A 22,283-nucleotide genomic window follows, 5' to 3' on the forward strand; every position below is an offset into this window, starting at 1 on the left:
TGATGCCGCAGGCGTCCTCCAGATATCCTCCCTCTTGTCCCCACGACTGAGGCCCAGTAACCCAGGACCAGCATCGCTGCAACCCGACAGAAGCCAGCTGGACCTTCTTCAAACCAAATGTACTGTTCTGACTTGGGGTACTTACCTGAGTGTCTTTAGCTTTGCTGTTCTCGGTTGAGACTTGCAGTAGCTACTTTGCTAGAGTTGATTTCAGCTCTATCCTTCACAAATGTAACAGCTTGTGACCTTAGTGATTTTTCTTCACCAAACTCTCTAACTCTGTGCAAGACTTCGTTATCTAAGAAGTGCCTGAGCTCCATAGACTGTGATCCAATTGACTTTGGATGTCCTGGCTCCCTGCAGGCTCTTCTAGTCCATTTGACTTTGATACTTACTGTCCCTCATAGGTGATAATATGGTTTTTAATTATTATTGCTGGGAAAGGTTTTTATCTAGACTTCATTGGGAGATTTAAGTGGGCACATGCTCTGAGAACCTGTTTAACCTTTTTCCTTTCTGCAAAACCTCAAAATCTATGAAGTGTACTAGTGATATATAAATGCCTTTACGATGCTTGTGAATCTGCTTAGAATCACATGCTGTGCATATAGTCCGACATCTAGTGGTAACCATGCAGTATTGCATCTTGTCTTTCGAGGATCGAAAGGGGACGTCGACATGGGCGTGCCTGTAACACTATCCCTAACGTGAAGTGTAGTGTACCCAAAATCCCTCACGCGTCGAGGTCCCTCAGATTGTTTTTTTCTGCCCAGCAAGCTGGTCGCCTTATGTCCCCTTCATCGACGACTACTTGTTTGCAACTGTCGAAGACATCGGAAAACTACCTCGGACTTCGGCGGGTGGTGCTCCGGTTGACGCTGTCGAGTGCGTGGCCGGGCCTTTGGCCGGCCTACACAGTAGGCACAGTGGGGTCCAGGGCTTTCCATTTCTTTCATTCCAAGAATGGATTTCCCTGTCCCCTCTCTTTGCCGTTCTGGTTTTGCCGTCGCTATTATAAACCTGAGCTATGGACAGGACACCCTTTAAATATTGCCCTTCTTGTAAAGGCAATTTCCCCTGGAAGGACACACACCATAGGTGCAATAAGTTTCTCCCTCTAGATCACCACGAGGCATCAGGCTTGCCAGCTCTTTCATCCTAAGACTATTGAAGAGCGTCAAGTAAAACGGTGGGTGGCCTACACCATGATGCAGGCCAAGGGTAGCTCCCCCGCCGCCACAGGCACTGTGAGTGACTGGGAGTTAAGCGACGCCCGTGGCTCCGATACAATGCCATCGACCTTTCATCAGAGCGGTTACGCACCAAATCGTCCAGCCCCGGCAGGCAGGATGATGGTTCTGTTATGGGGAGTGTACATCCCGGCGACAGGGACACACAACCGTCTCAACGGGTTCATTGGGATGGTCCAAGAAGTCAACGGGTTCGTCGAGCTCCGCTGATCCATGCGGACGGCAGCCCTCCCTGCAACTGCTTAAACATGCATCCGGGCATTTCTCAGACAAGGGCGTCAACACCAAAAGTCAGAAGTCAGTTGAAAAGCCTCTTAAGAGCGCGCCGATGCATAAGGTTCAGGTTATGTCGAAATATTCGGCAAAGCCATTTGAACAGCCAAAACCCCTCACAGAGATGCTGCACATCCACAAGGGTCTCGCAAAGATTGTTTCACAGCCAATAAGACTGACAGGTCAAAATACACGTCCACAATGACGGGAAAACTATGCTGAGAGCCCCCAGCCCTTATGTGGAACACTCTCAGATAAATCCCGGTGTTCTAAGCAGGTAGATCCCTAGGAGGAGTACCCCCACACCCCTCTAGACCCCTCTGGCTCCTCTCTATGGATCAGGGATAGGTTTGAGGTCTATGAATAGGCTTGCAAAGTTTGTAGACTTCTCTGAAAAGTTTAGCATGCCCAAGAGGTCTAGTGAAGAGGAGCTTTATGCTTCAGTCTCTAAATTTCAGAGGACCTCGTGCCATCTTCATGAGGAGGTCTTTGACCTGACAGATCAGGATGAGGTTCCCCAAGACCCATTTTTACAAGAAGATGATCCATTTGAGGATCACACTGACCAGGCCCCAGATTGGGGAGATGACCCTCTGGTGGATAACCCACCATGGTTGTCACCTGCCAATACCCCAGACCCTGACACAATATGTATGGATCCTTCGGCCTCCCCACCTCTGCGCCAGGCATCTCCCCTAGATGACCAGATGGCATTTAATGCCATTCTGAAAAAAGCAGCCAAACATTTTCAAATAGCCAAGCAAGAAGCAGTGCAGGACTTTGACTTTGTGGAGGATGTTCTAAAGGAGAAGCCACCTGCCAGTCAGGCTATCCCTTTGCTAAACTCCAATAAGAGGCACATTGCCCCTTCTTTACTGACACCTTCACAGGCAAGGGCTGTGAACCCCAGGTGGAGAAACTGTTTCGTCCCTCCCCTACGGACCCTTTTTATATTTGGGGACATGCCACCCCAGATTCTCTCGTGGTCACTACAACAAGAAAGAGAGCAGGGGTACCCTTGTCCACGGTTGAGGCACCGCCGGACAACGACTACAAAAAACTGTATACCCTAGGGAAACGAGTCACTATTACGGCAGCAGATTACACCAGGATTGCCAACAATACCACGCTGTTGGCCAGTTTTTGCGATGTGCAGTGGAACCTGCTACAGGAGCACCTGCAGGAAGTCCCCGAACCAGTACGCTCACAGTAGTGTCAGAGGGTAGACAAGTAAATCATAATATCCTTAAAAACACCCTAGATACTGCAGAAATTGCAGGGAGAACTCTGGCCCAGGGTACCCTTTTGAAAAGACGCTTCTGGTGAATAAGCGCTCGGGGTTCAAGCCCGAGACACAAGCATCTCTCCCCAACAAACCGGTGGAGGAGTCCAACCTGTTTGGCACAACTGTAGATGAGGTGCTAGAAACCGCAAAAAAAAAGCATGAGACTTTGAAATTTTTAAATCAGATCACTCAAAAGCCCTTTCAGCAGCGAGGTGGCAGTTCTCGCCGCTCCTTTCGTGGACAGTCCTACTCCTGTTCCCCACATAACCAATATGGAACGGGTAACACTTGGTCCTCAGGACAAGGGTTCGCTGCCTCCAATCAGTAGCCACCTAGAGGACTGCGCTGTGGGAAATGAAGGGGTCGTAATGCCACCCGTAGAGGCTCCCCGGCCTCCAGTCAGAAATGATACACAGATCTGGGTCCCTTCTCATGCCTCCCCAGTCGGGGACGTATAACATAATTCTTACACGCATGGGAGGGGATTACCACAGACCAATGGGTGCTCAAGACCGTCACCCACGGTTATTGCATTCATTTTAGCCGGCCACCTCGATCAGACCACCAAAGTCCAGGCGTCTAACACCGGAACACCTGAAGATCCTGCTGCAAGAGGTGAAGATCCTGCAGGAAAAGGGCGCAATCGAAGTCGTCCCCGTTCTACAGGTAAACAATGGTATTTATTCAGTGTACTTCCTTGTACCCAAAAAGGATCTCACCATGTGCCCTGTGCTAGAGTTGCGCCCAGTGAACAAATTGTCAAACCACAAACATTTTGGATGATAACGCTGCAAGAAGTAATCCTGCTACTAACGCAGGGGGATTACATGGCAACATTGGACATGAAAGATGCATACTTTCATATATCAATGTTACCGGCACACAGGAAATACCTAAGGTTCATGATGGAGAACAAACACTATCAGTTCAAGGTCCTTCCCTTCGGCATTGCCTCGGCCCCAAGAGTATTTACAAAGGTGCTGGCAGTTGCAATAGCTCACCTGCGCAGGCAATCCATCCTGGTTTATCCTTACCCCGATGACTGGATCATAACAGGGGACTCCTACGGAACATGCCTGTCAAACACCAAAATATTTATAGCCTTATTTTGCAGTCTGGGATTCTCCATAAATGAGAAGAAATCCAGCCGTAACCCCAGCTGTTTCAGATCCCGCAGTATGTAGCCAGTCGAGGGGGGACGGTATGCAAAGCCATGAGACTGTTGTGGATGATGGCATCCTGCATTTACTTGGTTCCTCACGCACGTTTGTGCATGCGCCCCATGCAAGAGTGGCTCAACAGCCAGTGGTGTCAGGCCAGCGGACAATGGGCCGATCTAGTGGTGGTCTCTGCAGCCCTCGTTCTCTTTCTGCAGTGGTGGTTGAGGGAAAACCTCTTGAAGGGGAAGAACTTCACCACCCCACAGTAGAAGCCACTCTCACGACGGACCCATCTGTCATGGGGTGGGGCGAGGGGGTGGGGGGGTTACCTCCTTCAGCAGATGGTGCACAGCGTTTGGTCCCCAGCAGCAGCATCCAACCACATAAACCTGTTGGAGCTGTTAGCAGTGGTCAAGGCTCTGGCTCTGAAGGCTTTTCAGACACAGTTGCAGGGAAAGACAGTACTGATCTTCACATACAGCACCACAGCCATGTACTACCTGAACAAGCAAAGGGGCACTCACTCTCCAGGGCTATCCAAATCTCCCAGAACATTTGGAAGTGGGCTCTCAAACACATGATGTTCCTATTGTCGCAACACGTTCCAGGGGAACTCAATCTTCTGGCATACGTGCTTAGCAGAGACTTCCCACTGCCCTTAGAGTACGAATGGCGATTACACGAAGACATAATCTCCAACATTTTCGCAGAATGGGGCTTCCCAGAGATAGACTTGTTTGCAACTCTGGAGAACTCACAATGCCCAGATTACGCCTCCAGGTACCCTCAGAACCGATCCAAGGGGACAGTCTCTGGATAACATGGTCAGGAAAATGTGTTTACGCTCCACACACCCCCCACCCTGCCCCCGACTCCCCAAGATTGTGCACAAGATGCATCAGGAACTAGTCACTATGATATTGGTGGCCCGATGTGGGCCCGCCAACCCTGGTTCTCCCATCTGATGGAGATGTCTCTCCTCCGATGAAACTGCCTTGCCCATACAACATGCTATCTCAGGACAAGGGGGAAACACTTCATCCATGCCCACAGACTCTCAATTTAGCGGCCTGGCTCCTGAGGTTATAGAGTTCGGACACCTCCAACTCCCTGAGAGATCATGGATATACTCAGAGAAGCAAGAGAGCCTAACACAAGACATTGCTACACCAATAAATGTAAACGCTTCATCATCTGCTGCAATTCCAAGGGCATCAATCCCATTGATTGCTCTCCTATTCATATTGTACTATACCTGACTCACCTACTAGACACGGGTCTAGTTTTTAATTCCCTGAATGCCCACTTAGCTACACTTTCAGCCTATACCACCTCCCAGCAGAAAGTGTTGTGATGAAAGATCCCAGTAATCAAAGCTTTCATGGAAGGGGCTAAAAGCACTCCCTTATAGACCGCCTTCCTAGTGGCGGTCACTTCCATAAGGAGAGTTCCGTGAACTACAGGCCCTTTCAATTCTAGACACTTTTGTCACAATTCAGAGATAAGGTGGTTCTGCGCACTCACCCATGATTTGCGCCCGTATTTATTTCTAAGTTCCATGTGAACAAGCCAATGGAACTACCCACATTCTTCCAGTACCCCACTAATGTGGCAGAAAGAAGCCTACAAACACTGGATGTGTGCTGGCAGTCATGCACAATCTGGAAAGGACTAAACCACTAAGGAAAACAAACCAGTTTTTTGTTTCAGCGGCGGCTGTTGGACAAGGGTAATCCTGTCTCTAAATCGGCCATCTCAAGGTGGACTGTCAATTGCATCGCACTCTGCTACACTCGTGCTAAGGGAGATCTGCCCTTCAAGCCTAGAGCACACTCTACTCGAGGCACTGGGGCTTCCATAGCATTCAATGCAAATGTTCCTCTCAAGTCCATTTGCAGAGTGCCAACCTGGAGTTCTTTGCACACCTTTACAAAACACTATTGCATAGACACTCATTCTAGGTCTGATTCTCAGGGGAGTGCAAAGCATGCGATTCTAAGCAGATTCACAAGCCTCAGAAGACATGCATTACTTACTGTAATAGCATTTCTAATGATTGTATCTGCTTGGATTCACATGTGCCCACCCTTCCTCCCCACTTGGATGGAAGGAATATAGACATCTTACTACTTCTTCTCACGGCAGAAAAAATACAATTGGAGGGACCTCGACGCGTGCGGGATTTTGGGTACACTACACGTCGCATTAGGGATAGTGTTACAGGCACGCCCATTTCAACGTCCCCTTTCGATCCTCGAAAGACAAGATGCAATACTCTGTGGTTACGACTAGATGTCGGACTATATGCTCAGCATGTGAATCGAAGCAGATACAATCATCAGAAATGCTATTACGGTAAGTAATGCAGGTCTTACTGTCCTAGTTAGTGAAGTCACCTCAGGGTGTAGGAAGTGTGTAAGAAGCATCTCTAAAGAGTATCTACTAGCTTTGTGTTGAATGTGAAAAGTATTTTAAAGTATATTTGATTGTTACATTGCCCTTTTTAAAGAATTCTTATTTAAAAACTACTGTTAAATAATTATTTATAATAACAAAACCCTTCAGTGTAAGTGTTACTTGGCTACTTGTTTTTGTGGATTTCATTGCTACAGCTCTACTGCTCACATTTACCCCCTCAAGCCTGGCTGCTCAGTCACACTACTAACTTGTGTAGTACAGGCCTATACCAAAAGGTGGGTTATCTAATACCAAGAGGACAAAGGTTGTGTAGTCTACCACAGGGTTACTACACCAATTCCTGCCTAACAGTATACATATCCTTTAAAATAACATCTTGTGTGACGGGTTATGCATTTTAAAGACGATCGGGCCAGTGCCTTTGTTGGAAACATGAGAGCACTTTGCAGTGACGTTTGAAGCAGATTTCCCAGTACATTACTGGTAATACCAATAACATTGATGGAACCTAATTATATTATTTACAATGGACCACAAGTAAGGAACAATTGCTTCATCGTGCAGTTATTTCAAAGGCAGTTTAGGGTTTCTCACCCTACACAATATTTTTTATTTAAGCCGGAAGTAAGTGTTTAATTTTGAATCCTGTCCTACCAGTAACGGTGGTCCAGTCAGATAGTGATTACCAACCCTTTTGTTTTGGAGGTATTGTTCAGCTTTTGGGTACAGTTGATGGTTTGAGCTCATTCTCTTCTTTTTACTGCAGTGGATTAAGAAGAAATTGGCAAATTCCCTGAAAGCCCTGCAGATCCGATATGTAACCTCAGATGCTGTCATCACCAGTGAGGATGGGGATGCCAATACCCTTTGCTCTGCGTTAGAAGCAGTGTTTATTCATGGACTGAAGGCTAAGCATATAAAGGCAGAGGCTGGCGGAAGAGGGAAAAGACTGAACGGGCGCTCTAGCCTGCCCCAGCCTATATTCTGGACTCTGCTCAAAACCATCACTCACCGGTGAGTATTCCTCGATTCCACTTCCCAAACTATATTTGTCTCTTTGTTTATATGTGTCCAAACTGAATAGGGGTAAAACAGGAAATTGTGTGAAACACCCTAGAAACTAAAAATCGATTTTACTTAAAAATAAAAAAGAAATCCACAATAAACTGTGACATTTTGTGGCTTGGGAGAGGGGGTTGGGAAAGAGTACTTGAATCAAGCAATTTTGTGTCCCTGCAACCCCACCCTGTAAAGTAATCCCATATAATTTGATCTTCTATCTTGCAATTCGAACTGGTTTTATATTTACTTGGGGTTGCTAAACACATTTCTTTAACCATGTTTGTTCCTCCATTATTGCAAACATGACTCATTTGATGAACCAAACATTTTTACAAATGTGGAAGGACAAGGCTGTTGCACTTGAAATTGAATAAAGAAATAATTTAACCCGTTTTCTGCTGCATTTGGGAATGCACATAGCCCTAACATTTACCCCTGCCCATTTTTTGTCTCTCTCTTCCCCAAAGGCTACTGCTAACCCCTCAATTATCCATCTCATTTATATGTGTCACATATTGGACTAAAGGAAGAGCATCTGATACAGGATAGGACTGGGCCATACATTTTTCTTGGGCACCAATGAAAAAGTGTCCCACAGTTGCAAAGTGCTATTAATTCCTTTTCTGATAGGGTTTAAATATTACCCAATGGGTTGTTTTTTGGTAAAATGTGATGCAAATTGTGCATTTTAAAGAATATTTATTCAGCAACACTGATCAAAACTATTAGCCGCATAGTGAAGTAACTCATCAAACTGGCCCACATTGGCCAAAAGAGCTGGCCCACACAAGCAGTTTGCGTTATTTGGTTCCGCCATGGGCCTATTGCCCTATAGGTCAGTCTGAGAATGATGCAGAGTAATATTAGAAGACTAGCCACCTGTTCAGGAGCTTCTGAAAGGGAGAATCTACTTAAGATGGACTGCATGTGTGACTGTCACAGTATCAACATTGCATCCAGTCCCTAGTCCACCCACAGTAGGTCTGACAGGAGTATCCCTGAACTGTTCCCAACCCCCTGAGAGAGCAGCTAGTTCATTTTTTTTTTTATTTATTTTTTTTTTTACTTGATTTTAACCAGAAGGGTTTTTACAGGAGTGTTCCATGATGCTATTTCATAACGTGTTCTTACAATTTGAGTCCGTCGGCTATGTCGTAAATGACGTTGTGTTAGAGTTTAAAATGAGGTCGAGGATTTTTGCCATGGCCGTCACCCAAGTTGTCTTCTCTCCTCCAATCAGCCGAGACCACCAAAGATCTTCTTCATGTATATGAGATGATGCAAGAATGTTTTTCAGGTAAGGTTTTCTGATGTGGTCGACCGCTGGGCACATGAGTAGGAGATGTCGAATTGTTTCCACCGCTGCCTGGTTGTTGCAAAATCTACATATATTAGATGTTGACTGCTTTCTGATCTTTAAAATTTCATTTGTTGGTAGAATGTTCAGACGTGCTCTCAGGAATATGTTTCGAAGATTCCTGTTTGGATATTTTATCAGGAAGGCTTGTGGCTCATGAAGCTTCCTTGGCTCTGGTGGAAGGTGTGCTGCTTGTAGTTTGTCGCAGAGTCCTACGTGGCAATCCAGTCTTTCTCGTATAGTCCTTTTTGCGTTTTTGTCGGATTCTCTGCAAGTTCCTTTTTTGTGCTTTGGATCTCCTCCAATTTTTCATCCTGGATTTTTACCCATTTATTCAGGTGTAAGCTTTGATCGCCTGTATGTTCTTCCAGTATGGCATTCAGAAGGTTTGGACGGTCATCAAGCAGGATTTTCCTATATAACATCAGGGCTTGCGTTCGAAGGTTCCTTTCAGTGATAGTTGGCTTAGTTCGCATCTTATAAGCACGATTGGAGTTGACTTTGGAAAGAAAAGGACTTTCCTCCAAAAGTAGCTTTCCAATTCTGTCCAAATCTGGATTGGTAAGGATGGCATTGCTTCTGCTCCATAACAAATGGCAGGAGCAACCTTTGCTTTGTAGAAATTTAACAGGGGAACAAGCGAGAAACGGCCAAACTTCTTGTCTACAGCCTGTGCCTGGGTAGTTAGACTTCTGATTTTTGTGCGGAACGCAGTTTGCATTGCCTTTTCCTGGTTTGAATTGTCCAACATCACTCCCAGGTATTTGAACTCTGTTACCCTCGCAATTGGCGCGCCTTCGATTTGCCATTTGAATGTTTTCGAACTTCCTTCGCTTTTGCCAAGAAATAGAATTTTTGTCTTGCTTTTGTTAATTTCCAGATGGTTTTTGGCAATGTATTTGGCAAAGTTAGACAGCTGTCTCTGGAGACCGATGGCGGTTAGGTGGTTAGGTCGAGTAGTATGAGATCGTCTGCATAAAGCAGTCTTCAGATTTTACTTTTGCCGAGTTGTGGAGGGAAGGATCGCACCTCTTTTTCCGAGTCTTTGAAGTCTCTCATTTAGGATAAGAACAGGGCTGGAGCCGAGGGGCATCCCTGTTTGACTCCGCGGTTTGTTGGTATTGCTGCAGACAATAGGCCTTGGTTGTTTAGTCATACCTGCATTCAGGTGTTTTTATGTAGTGATATTATTGGTTGCAGGATTTCTTCCGGGCATCTCCACCTTCGTAGTTTCTCCCACAGGATATGCCTATCGACTTGATCAAAGGCCTGGCTTAGATCTATAAATGCCAGGTAGAGTTGGGTTCCCTTTGTCATGACCTTTCCCTTTAGGACACCAAGGGTCAGGATGTTTGTTGTGGTGCCCATGTTTTTCTTAAAGCCTGACTGAAGAGGGTCCTCGCATTCTGCTGATCGTGACCAATTTTGAAAGCGTCGAAGGAGGGAGCCATATACTTTGCCGATCAGGTCTAGTAATGCGATCGGCCTAAAGTTTGGTGGGTTTTCCCTGTTTCCTTTTTTGTATATGGGAGCCACCATGGACGATGTCCAAGAGTCTGGAATTAGCTTTGTTTCTGCACATCGTTCGAAGACCAGGCTGATGAAAACTGACCATTCCTCCGGGTGCTTTTTCAGTTCGATGTTTGAAAGTCCATCAGGTCCAGGAGCTCTAGAGTTTTTAAGTTTTCGTATCACTTCCAGGATGTCAGACTTGTCATGGAGTTTTAGCCATGGTCGTTCTTCACTTTGGGTTTCGTGGTCGTTTTCTTCATTTCGGAAGTCAGGATCTTGGCTCGTGCCCAGGAATAGATTTTTGTAATTAGCTATCCATATATCTTCGGATATAGAAGTAGCTAGTACGTTGTTCGTTTGGCGGTCCGTAGATCTAATTAAAGCCCAACATTTCCTGGCGTTTTTCCCACATAGTTGTTTTAAAATCTCTTCCGAGTCGTTTTGATATAAAGTGATGCAATGGTTTTTCAGCCATGCTTTGTAGTGTTTGGATGCCACCCAGAAAGCTTTTATTTTTTCCGGGGTGTTATCTCATACGGCCGCTCTTTTTGCTGCTCTCACTAGCTTTCTTTTTACTACCAGGATGGTGTCGTATTTGTGGGCACAAGCTTCCTTTCTTGGCCTGTTGGTTGCTGTCGAGTTTTTAGACATAATGAGGAGTGGGCAATAGTCCAGCTTGGTATCCGTTTGTTTTAGGCGCCCCTTCAGAGAGTAGGCTGTTGCTAGTTTACTAATGCTATTTGCACTCAACGTCAGCCGTTTTTGATTATTTGTTACTTCCAATTTGAGGTCTAATAATTGGAGTGGTTTCCTGAGACCAATCCATGTTGCAGCCAGAAGATTGTGGTCGCTGGCTGCGGTTTGTATCACGTCAAAGGAAGTCATTGCCGGAATTAGGGAATGGGAGACAAAGATGTATGTAGTCAATTGTAGCTGTTGTTTTTTCACCTTCCCAGGTCGGTAATCCGTTTTTTCCTGTGTGGACACTGTCCAGGTTAACCAGTTCCCTTGAGTCCATCGGGGTGGACCACGCACATCCACGGGTCTCTGCCAGAGTGGTTCTAGGTGAGGGGTGTTTCTTAGTACAAATTGCGTTGAGATCCCGACATATAATTAGGTAGGAGACCTGGTGTTTGATGTAAGACTGGTCTATCTCGTTTTCCAACAGTGTGATGAAATTTTCATTCGAGATTGCTTCTGGGTTCCAATAGGTGTTGATGATGGTGTCTAAAACTGTTGTGATCTTCCCGTTTTTCGTGTTCTGTTGATTCCATGTAACTAGCACCGTTAGAAGAAATAGAGATGTTGTGAGTATTTCTTTCACAGAGATTCCTTTACCCAGCCGGATGGCTGTTATTAGGCCGGAGAACGGACGGCCTCTTGTTCCTTTGTTTGCTGGTGCGTGTGCTAGTTCGTATCCATCTAGAGTTGGTTTTGTCATTAGCCATGTTTCCTGGAAGCACAGGATGTCAAAGTTGGCCAGGTTTACATCTCCAGGAACTGTCAGGTAGGAACACCCCCAGGTATTTCATGAGCCAAGTCGAAATGTTGTTGCTTCTAGCTTTTGTTGGGTAGTTCGGGCGGTCGTCGATTGAGTCAAGGATTGCTATTTTCGGTTTGCTGACGGGGCCTTCGGGATCCATGCCCACAGTTGTTTTAGGGAGGTCGAGTTTGTTTGGTCGTGTGTGTTTTTTCCTATTGTCGCTGGATCCTGCACCAGTGTTCTTTTAATTGAAGTTAAGAGGTCCAAAGGCCGCCTTTTTGATTTATCCTCGGCCATTGACAATGCGGCTCCTTCATCTGTCCCACTCCCTTGGGTTTCAGTTGAAGTATTAGTATGTAAACTAGGGATTCTATCCCTCTTTACCCTTCCTGATTGTATCTGATCCGGACTTGCAATTTCTAAGTGTCCCTTTGGGCGACGTTTCGGGCTGTAGGGGCTGGTCTTTGGGAATTGACCAGTGGTGTTTTCTTCTCTGTTTGGTGTCCTCCTCTTATAGCGCTGTGGAGACTTCAGGGTTTGTTGAGGGCTCTTGATTTCTGTTAGGTCATAGACTAATTTGAGTAATTTGTCTGATCCATCTCGCAGCTTTTTTGTGACTCTGCCGGACGTAATGTGCAGAAGGGTTGTCGCTTGCTTTCCTTCATGAGTTGGTTCAACTCGTATCAAATCTTCTGTTCTAATTGAAGAGAGGGTGGGCACACTGTTGAGCAATTTTAAAACTGTTCTTCTGTTTAGGATTACATATTCTCGACTATCCTCGAGTTGTTCTATTTTGAATGAGGGTCGAGTTTCGCCCACCTTCTGTAAAAGAACGTCTTTACCTGTGTTACGTTTGTTTTCTTCTCTTGGACGCCTTTTTCCCGAGGTCGGCCGTTCTTCCGAGGGGCGTAGTTGCTGTGCCTCCAGGGTCTGTTCTGTCCGTGTACTTATAAGACGTTGAGGTGGCCGCCTTGGATCGTTAGTGTCGTGAGGAGTCTCTAGAGGAACCTTCTTGTGATTTTAAATAGGTGCACTGTTTGTCCCCACTCTTTGCTGTTTGTTGTCTTCTTACATCTGTCTTCCAACGTGAGGAAAGGGTAATCCTCATTTTCCTCTTTCGTTGGGCTTGGGATTTGCTGACTCGACCTTGCCAAGGCGGGGATTGGGCAAGGCAGGAGAGCTGAATCCCCGTTTTCCGAAGATGGTTCATCTAGATGTTGGCTTACGTTCATAAGCGCTTCTTCCTCTAGGAATTCCTCTGTCGTTTTCGGGATCCAGGGGAACTTGCTATAGTTGTTAAGTCAATGTAGGTGTGGCTAGTTCCGTTGTTAGACTTGTTTGGTTGATTGTTTTCCCTCTTTTTTTTTTTCTCTGCAGTAGTTTTGCTTTCGGTAGCTGTTTTGGACTGAATTTTCTTTTCTGTAGGAGGCAGGCAAAAGACCAGTTGTTTGTTCCCTGTTGGTTGGTCTTTGTCATCTTCGACCAGCCGAGGAAAACAAACAAAGTCCCTATTGGCCGTGGCCTCTGCCGCTGGCATAGTAGTTTTTTCCAGAACTGCTGTGGATGGAGACAGGGCTTCTTCACTGACGGTTATTTTTAACTGGCCGCACTTTTTGAGCTTCAGACTTCCTCTTGTCAACCAAACAGTTTGCCGAGGTGGTGTTTTTGGTAAGGTCTATTGACTGGAAGTTTGAGCTGTGGTCTGTGGCCGACTCAGTTTAACATTTGTTCTCGATTACCAGAGCTTTAGGATTTTCTTCCACGACCTTCATGGTTTGACAGGCTACTGATTTGATTGTTGTAGACCTTGTCGTTTGGTTGTGTAGGGAATCGTCTTGCCGATGGGTCCGTGGTTCTGATGGTACCTCTTTGGCTTGAGCTCCTGACTTTGTTTCCATCGGCATGATGTAACCCTCCAGGTACAGGAGTTTAGTTGACATCATAGCTGATAAAGTGCTGTGGTCTTTTAACGCGTCGTTTAGGGACTCGTATAGTTTAGTAAACGGAGTCGGTGCTATGCTCACTGCATACATGATGGCAAATATGTCCAATTTCTTTTTTGGTGAATCTGTGTTTGCATTGGATGAAGAGTCACTCATCCTTTGGGATTGATGTGGGGGGACTGGTGTTGACCGTTGCGAGTCCCTTCTTGGTGGTCGCGTGTGGGATGGTTTTTGCTCCCTTGAAGGTGTTTGAACTCTGCAGTTAGATTTGTTTTGGAGATCAGCTTGTGAAGAATTCAGATCTCTAGTGAGTGTGTTTCTTCCATTTATGTTTTCAGGGTGATTGGGTCTGGTACCTCCCTCGTGGGGACTGGCCTGTGCTCTGGTTCCAGTTCCAAAGCTGCATTAAGGTTGGGTTCGCCAAGCCCTGGGTCAGTCAGCGTGGGTGTAGGTTCGTTTTGTCGCTGCTTCTGCTGTCCACTATGTTCTTGTTGTGGAGAGATGATGGTACTAGGTTTTTGTAGTCCTTGGCCCTCTTCCAATAGGGCCAATATCGGGTTTGGCGGCTCTCTATGTTCTGGCTGAGCCGCATCAGGAACCAGTTGTGTGCCGACATTCTCTATGCCAATGACTTGCTGAGGGTCAGCGACTTCAGTAGTGATTATTACCTCTAGCATTTCACTGTCAGAGATTTCGTTTATTCTTTCAAATTTGCGTTTATGTTGCTTTCCAAAGAAATCCTTTAAGGTATGCAAACCAGGCTTCCTGGAGTCTATGGTTATGTCTTTTTGTTGTTAGGTAAATTTCTTCTTCATGCAGAGGATAGATGTGTTCAGGTTTTTTGCATGCTGCCCCTGGGTTTGTCTTTTTATTATTCCCTCGCATGGTTTCTCCAAGTGGGTTGCAGTTCGAGGTTTTAATGGGCCTTGTGCTCTTTTCCATTTTTTCTTGTTTACACCCTCTTCCATTGCGGATTTATTCTTTTTCGTATTCGATGGAGATGCAGCCTCCGAGCAACTGCTGTTGTAATCAACGTCCTGCCAATCATTTTCTTGGTCGAGTATAGTCCTTTTGCTTTGCTTAGGGACCTTAGAGGCGAGGGCTGGCAACTTCCAGTCCCGAGAGGGGGCATGGACTTGGGCTTGCACATCATGAGTCACTCGTTGGAGGGGTGCAACCTGGTCGCACGCCTCGCTCCTTTCCAGGGAACTGCTGTCGGTGGCCGCGCTCAAGGGACTCGTGACTTCTGCAGCACTCGATGACTTAGCCTCCATGCTGCGCTCACCGACTCTGCTCCCCCGCACCTGGTCTCCCCACGTCAGCAAATCCCTCGAGTCTTCGGGGGTGCTGGGAGGCCGAGGGGATCCCGCTCTCCCATCCCGCTGTGCAGGCAAGCGAGCTTCATCTCGTTTGTCGTGACTGTTTGCAATTCTGTTTGAGGGTGGGGAGACAATGTTCAGCCTGGGTTTTTTTTTGATTTGTGAGGTCTTTGGGTTAGCCTTCACGTTTCTAGTCGAGGCACTGGATGTCACAGCCGGCATTTCCTCACTTAAAAGCCTCTGTGGAGGAAAGGCGGGTTGCTTTTCATCTGGCACAGCCTTTCCCTTAGAGGACTTTGTTGTTGGCCTTACGTCCGCTTTTGGTTTAAAGCTCTGGAGTTTGCGGCCTTCAGCTGCCGGGCTCAGCGGGGTAGCGTCTATGGCATCCATGTCAGCCATAGATTGCCAAAGACTGCTTCTACTCAGCTGCCTACTCCACGGGTGAATGGGGTTTTAGCAAGTGCTCCTCCCCCAGCACTCGCAATGGAGACAGTAGACAGACTGGATTCAGGATTCAGGAAGCGAGTAGTGTGGACTGCCAAAGACTGCTTCTACTCAGCTGCCTACTCCGCAGCTAGTTATACCATGTCCCAATGACACAGTGTATTTTGGACTGCATCTCCCAAATGCATCAGGTCTGGAGCGGGTTCCATAGATTCTTTTAGGAGGACAATATGCTATGGGGAAACACTAGCACACCCAGAGAGACCCATTTAGTCAACTGGTGCAGATTCTCAAAGGGAAAAATATGAATTCTGCCAGAAACCCCACCCTGCAAGCAGCAGGGCTTGTGAAGCACTGTTTCATCGATCCCCTCTGCTGCAACTGCAGCATTTGAAAAGAGAAATACTTCCTTCCCCAAAAGAAAACAATTTTGCCAAGGGGGGACATTAATAGAGATTTTCCTTTCCATTTGGATGGCCTTTTACTCACCAGAAACGCACAAAATAAACTTTTGTGCAGTGAGGACAGCAATGGGGTAAAAGCCTTTAAAAGACTTTCCCTGCCTTGGAATAGGAAGCCAGTTGTCTGATTCTGTAGTTCTCTGGGAGTCAACATTATTGTCCACCGCTTCATAGGAAAGGAAGACATTTAAAGTAAAAAAGCAGTTTCCCCATCGCAGGCAAAGGCAACTTACATGATCTTCCTCTCGTGGGATTTCTGGTCACACAGGTCAGAAGTTGTACAGTGGGGGAATTCCAGAAAAGGGACATGTGTTAGTATAGGGTACAATGGTATGAATTCCATGATGCTCCTTGCCTGATATGTTTTACCTTAAGTACCCTGTACCTTGCTAGAACGACCAGTTAGTTGCAGTTACTTCCTTCTGTTACTTCACAAGGAAAGTTTGAGATTCATAGGTTCCCCTTATGAGGGACTTGGTAATAATCAATGGGTCTTGGACTAAACTTAGGAAGGTCAGGAATAAGGTTAGACTTCTGTAGAAAACTAAATTATTATTCAAGATAAGTCCTGTCGTAGTCCGCGCCATGGATGGCTCTGGATTGCAAGACGTGGCTGCATTTCCTCCGTTTATGAATACAGACGGGATTCTGTTTGCTGGTGGCATATACGCGAGCGGGCGTGATGTTGGCAACTACAGCATCCATCCTGAATGGGGCCTACGTTTTACTCTCCCGGTGGCCATCTTGGAAAGTGCGGTTATCTGGGAACACGTTAATTTTTTACTTTACTTTATTGGATTTATAACACGCAACCAAGGACCCAGAGGCTTAAGGGCACACATGAAAGACAAATACATATAAAACAGAGTAATGTGACCTAGAACCGAAGCCGCCGATGAACCGGACTCTTGATCAATAAAGGAAAAAGTCCTTAAAAGAATAGCAGTGTTTTTATTTTTTTTCTGAAGATTGTTGTTTGTATTTCTCTTAAGCCAAGTGTAAGGGCATTCCAGTCCCTAGGTGCAGCCTTGAAGCACCTTTCTTCTTTCTTTGCCTTACTCGAGTTGCAAGTCGGTATCTTCAGTTGATGGGTGTTTTTAGATCTAAGGGACCTAACTTGGGTTCAATAGGCAACCAATGCAAACTCCTTCTTGTCTCCGAAAAGTGATCTCTCCATTTAAGGCACTAAACCACTCTGACGGCACTATTCTGAATCACCTGAAGACGGTTGCATTCAGATTTCAAAATGCCAATCAGAAGACTGCTGCAATAATCGATTTTAGACCCCACAATGGCCCTTACAGTTATCTCTGAATTCTTCTGAGAAATAAAGGGCCGGAGGAGGGCTAGCAACTTTATATAGTAGGCTGAAGAGGAGACGACGCTTCCAAACTGAGCCTTCATTTTTAGATTCTGGTCAAGTCCTATGCCTAATGATTTCACTTTATTTCTGGTAACAATATCGCAACCTGCGATAGAAAGCCTTCATAATCTGGTCCTAACTTTTTTTTATTTTATTCTGAGTACCAACTACCATGAGTTCAGTCTTTTCTTCATTTAATGCTAGTCCGTTCTGTAGCATCCATGTTTGTGTAAGGTCATATACCTTATTTATAGTATGTTCATCATCTAAATGTGATCCTGTGAGTGGGATGACACATTGAGTGTCATCCGCATAGTTTACAAAGGCAACACCATTATTTTCCAAAAGATCACAAAAAGTTAGCATAAAGATATTCTAGAGGGATGGGGATACACATGCACCCTGGGTTAACACCATAAGCCAGAATAGTTGACATTGGCTCCGAATCTCCACTATACACTCCACACTATCACTCAAAACAGAGGTGATCCACCGTGCAGCGCTATCTGAAACGTTCACCACTTCCTTCAGCCTGGTAATTGGAATGGAATGATAAACAAGGTCAAATGCCACGGACAGGTCCAACAGCATGAGAAGCGAAGCCTGGCCTTTGTTCGATTTCTATTCCAAAAGCGCTGTTTTGGTCCCATAACCCTGTCGAAAACCCAATTGATACTGATTTAGAATCTAATATCTATTCAAGTGGGCCGAAATCTGGACCTAAGCCATGCAGTCTTTTTTTTAGAAGAAACAGAGTATTCGTAACAGGCCGTTAGTTCATAGCAGTTTTGGGGCACAGTCCTGGTTTCTTCAGTAAGGGGGTAATCCACGCATTCTTAATCCCCAACGGGATGTGATTTTTGATAAAGGAGGCATTAACACATTTGCAAAGGGCGTTAATTAAGGTGGGAGAACATGTTTTTATGATGATCGCTGAGCATGGATTACCCTTACATTTTGTCGGTTTAAGATGATCAATGATGTTCGCCAGTTCAATTTCCGACACAGGAGAGAAGTTAAACTGGTGCAGAGATGCTCTCTGTACTGGTGTCTCCAAATTGCATACACTATTTGTCATGTTTAGATTTTCTCTTTTTTATTTTCAATATCTTTCTTAATCCGGTCCAGTTTGCCCATCATGGCTCTAATTTTATCACTTCTGGAACCAAGGTGGAGAGACATGGTTTGAGGGCCTGCGGGGTGAGTTTCTTTAGATTTCTAGATAAAGCAGAGTATTTTCCTTTCCCTCTACTCCTTATAGGGAAATCACCCACTATCGTAAAATGGACAAACGAATGATCAGACCAAGGGCAGGATAAACTTGAAGATCACTTGTTTGAATATTATGGGTAGCAACCCAATCCAAGGTATGTCCCTTGCAGTGCATTGGAATTCTGACAATTTGCTTGAAACCAAGATTGCTCAATGAATCTTCCAGCATGGTAGCTATCAGTATGCCAACCCAACCAATAGTTAAAATCACCCAAAACTACAAATTTAGTCTTGGGTTTAAGGATGGGTAATAGGTTACACAGTTGAGTGGAGAATTCTGTCCCTAAGGACGGTGGTCTGTATAACAATAACATATTAATAGTGGTTTCTGCATTAATACCAATTTCAATGTGCTTTAATTCAGTACCAACAATAATTTGAGTGTCCACCTCCCAAATTTCCAGATGTGATTTAAAAATTAGGGCAATCCCCCCCGCCTCAGTAATGCCCATTTTTCAGTGTACACGATGTAGATAGCAGAAACCCTCCGTTCCCGTACCTCCACGGACTGCCACAGACCGGGTTGGCCCTCTCGTGCCTGTTATGCGAATAATAAGATAATCGGAACTACAATCCAGATTAGGTTGGTAGTTCTGACACCAAGCAGGGTGCTGGGACCAGTTTGCGCAAAATTAGCGCACAATTTGGCAAGTAAAGTTACGAATGCAGAGCAATTCAATTCCAGTATATAATTGAATTTGATTTTAAAAGATTTAAATCAGAATGCACTAGATTATAAAAGCAGTTTCCTAATACTTTAAAACGATCAGAAGTAGCAGTAATGTGACCAATAAACATAATTAGAATTCAAATAAAGTGCATATAACCAAAGTAATAGTAGCGTTAACGTGTTTTGACAAAGCGGTGGGGTCCATCTCGGCTGCCATAAGATCACAGGGATGAGGGGTTTCTGTCCACAGGTAGGTGGAATCCTAACACCAATTAACCAATCGATAGAAATGTTTTCCTCAGCTAAGGGTAGACCAGTGAGGCCTTGGGCTGGTAACTGAAGAGTTTGCGGAGGAAGCGGGAGAACACAAGAGCAAGGGAGGACTTTGAGCCCAGAGGAGGGGTGCTCAATGAGGGAGAGAAAAAAACTTGAACCCCAGAAGAGGGTTAGGCACTGGTGAGAGGTAGAAGAGTCCCTTAATACCAAAAGAAATTGACCCCTGGCTCAAGAGAAGGGAGAGAAGAGACCCAATAAGAGTGACTTCGATCTCATAATAGGGGATGTGTAACAGAAGAGTATAGCCCCTGAAATCCATAAGAGGGTGTGCCTACAGTGGAGAGGGAGAGCACGGCACTATATCCCTGTGTGTGGATTAGTGTGCAGGACACAGTAACCCCTTAGTAAAAGTAACTGTGAGAAGGAGAGCCCCAGTGAAGAGGACATATGGGACACTTGGCAAAGGGAAGAAACCGTGGTGGAGTGTCCCTGATGTCCCCAGAGAAAGTGATGGACTGAATGCTACAGCAACCTGAACAGAAGATCTTCCTATCTGGAACTTTCTGAATGCCTTTTTGTTTACTGTCCCTTGTTTTATAATCTTGAGTTTAAGGACTGCCTCCCAAGAATCTTTGATATAGCTATCCTGAACCGATTTCCATGCAGCAGTTTTATGCTTTCCTTTTTGTTCAATACAACCCTTTAAGTTTATTCTGGTGTTAGGAGTTGTGTGTTTCCTCTGCCATGTGACACAAAGCTGCCGTCTATACTAATAAATATACCACACTCTGAACAGAAGGTTTTTGGATAGGCAAATGTTCTTTTTCTTTTTTGTAAAGAAAATGTCTTCCGCAGAAGGTAGTAGTTTGTACTAACACGTGGATCCTTACTCACTAGTAAGTCTTGGTGCCTCTACTAAAATGCTCAATGGCTACAGGTTTGGTTTTCTTTGCGAAAACAATACTCATTGGTTCTCTCAAAGAAGGTTGGATGCCTTTGTGTTTAATAGTCACTCTCATAGTAGTATTTGCAAGCCTTTGCAGTTAGCTTCGTGTCGGCGGCTGAGAAGGATTGCCATTTGGCAAGGGTGTAGAAGCGCTGCCCCACCCCCCTCTTTTTAATTATGAAATTAGGGTAATTCCATCTTTGAATGGGTAATATGCTGATCAGATTCCCCTCTTATAGGCTCCGTGCCAAAAGCATAGTGTGCACCTGTGTCTTGCTACATCAGTATCCTGATTTGCAGCACCTGCTCTACCAGTGGCACAGACACGGTTCAGAGGTCATAGTTGCCCATTTGACAGCTGTCGTGGCAGCCAGGTCTCTGCAGTGCAGGGCCTGCGTTTAATATATGCATCCCAGTACCAAAACTATGATGATCATAAGTAACGCATGATGGTGACAGGGTAAACGCTAAATATAAGCTATGCCTGATTTAAGGCATGGTGCATGGCACTACTTAAGATCATTGCAGCCACATCCAATTTGTTATCACAACATGTCCGCTCCTGTGACTCAGCTCAGCTGTGGAAGGTGATGTGTATTCTGACCAGACAGGCTGAGCCTGCAATTTTATTGTGCGAGTAACGTTTTCATATTTTTGATGCATTCCTCAATTGATGCTACCACTGTGCTAAATGAACTACATGATTGGTGTTGTATTGTTTGTTTGACTCAGAAAAGCATGGTGTCACAGATGGCCTTAAGAACATACCAACTCGCAAAGACCATTCAAGGGTTTTTATTTTCAGAATGGAAAAGGGGCTCTCTAAAGGCTGTTCCTCTTCTCTCGCTCTCGTGCAGGCTATTCTCTCCGTAGCCCAGGCATCCCTCAACCCTATAATGGTCTCTGCAGATCGGTACCTCCCATTAACTAAGAAGCGGTCTGTCTGTTTGTGATAGCCTAAAGCCAAACACCTTCTCTCACTATTTTCCTCTGGGAACAATATAGATGTTCCCTAATCTAAGTTCCCCAAATTAGCATAGAGTTGGAATTGGTGCTTTCAGAAATGCAGACCCCACTTGGTTCTTTTTTTCTGTACCTTGTATTCTTATCCCAATCACTCTCTCCCGTTCCTGCTCTTAAGATCCTCCCTAATACTCCACCCACAATCTCTTACCCTCATACTTCCTTTTCCATCACTCCTACCCTCTTCTCCCTACTACCTGCCTTCACCCTCCACCCTCCAATCTTACTCTCTACTACACTCGCACTCCTTCACACAATACTACGCTGTTCTTCCTACTACTACTCTCCGCCATCCACACTACTCCACATCTGCATTACTACTACACTCCCCCATCCACACTACTCTATCCACTCCCTCTTCCCAAACCTTCTCAGACATTGCACCCTCCTTCGTTTCCCCACTCACCTTCTCATTCACCCCCTTATTTCCACTCACACTTTGCACTCAAATTTACACTAGTACCATTTTCTCCCACAAACCAATACTTTGCACTGCACACTACCCATTCAGCAATTCTCCTCCCCATTCTTCGAAACCATCCTATATCCGCTTAGTCTCTTGGTCCTCCTTTTCCTCCCTTGACTTGACTTGAATAACCCGTACCTTCCTGTTAACTCCCCGCCCCCCCCCCCCCGCACCCTCTCTCTCTATTGGCTCACTTTCTCACCTGCTTCTCTGGGCCACCCGCTGGCTTTTCTTTCCCCAGTTGAGGTGTTAGAACCCCTTTTCTGCTTTCTTCTCGCATGCAAGTCCACCCCTTTCTTC

At 45.5% G+C, this 22,283-nt stretch overlaps 1 protein-coding gene across 1 annotated transcript in view; it reads left to right on the forward strand.

Moving 5' to 3' along the window:
• PLEKHM1 (pleckstrin homology and RUN domain containing M1) overlaps positions 1-22,283 on the forward strand; it is a 351,512-nt gene that overhangs the window by 105,650 nt on the left and 223,579 nt on the right. The window contains exon 4 of the mRNA XM_069634062.1: positions 7,153-7,400. Coding sequence (XP_069490163.1) covers positions 7,153-7,400 — 248 coding nt within the window. The remainder of the gene's footprint in view (positions 1-7,152; positions 7,401-22,283) is intronic.

The sequence above is a fragment of the Ambystoma mexicanum genome, chromosome 13 (genome assembly GCF_040938575.1).
Source record: "Ambystoma mexicanum isolate Mex_15411 chromosome 13, UKY_AmexF1_1, whole genome shotgun sequence".
Taxonomy (NCBI): domain Eukaryota; kingdom Metazoa; phylum Chordata; class Amphibia; order Caudata; family Ambystomatidae; genus Ambystoma; species Ambystoma mexicanum.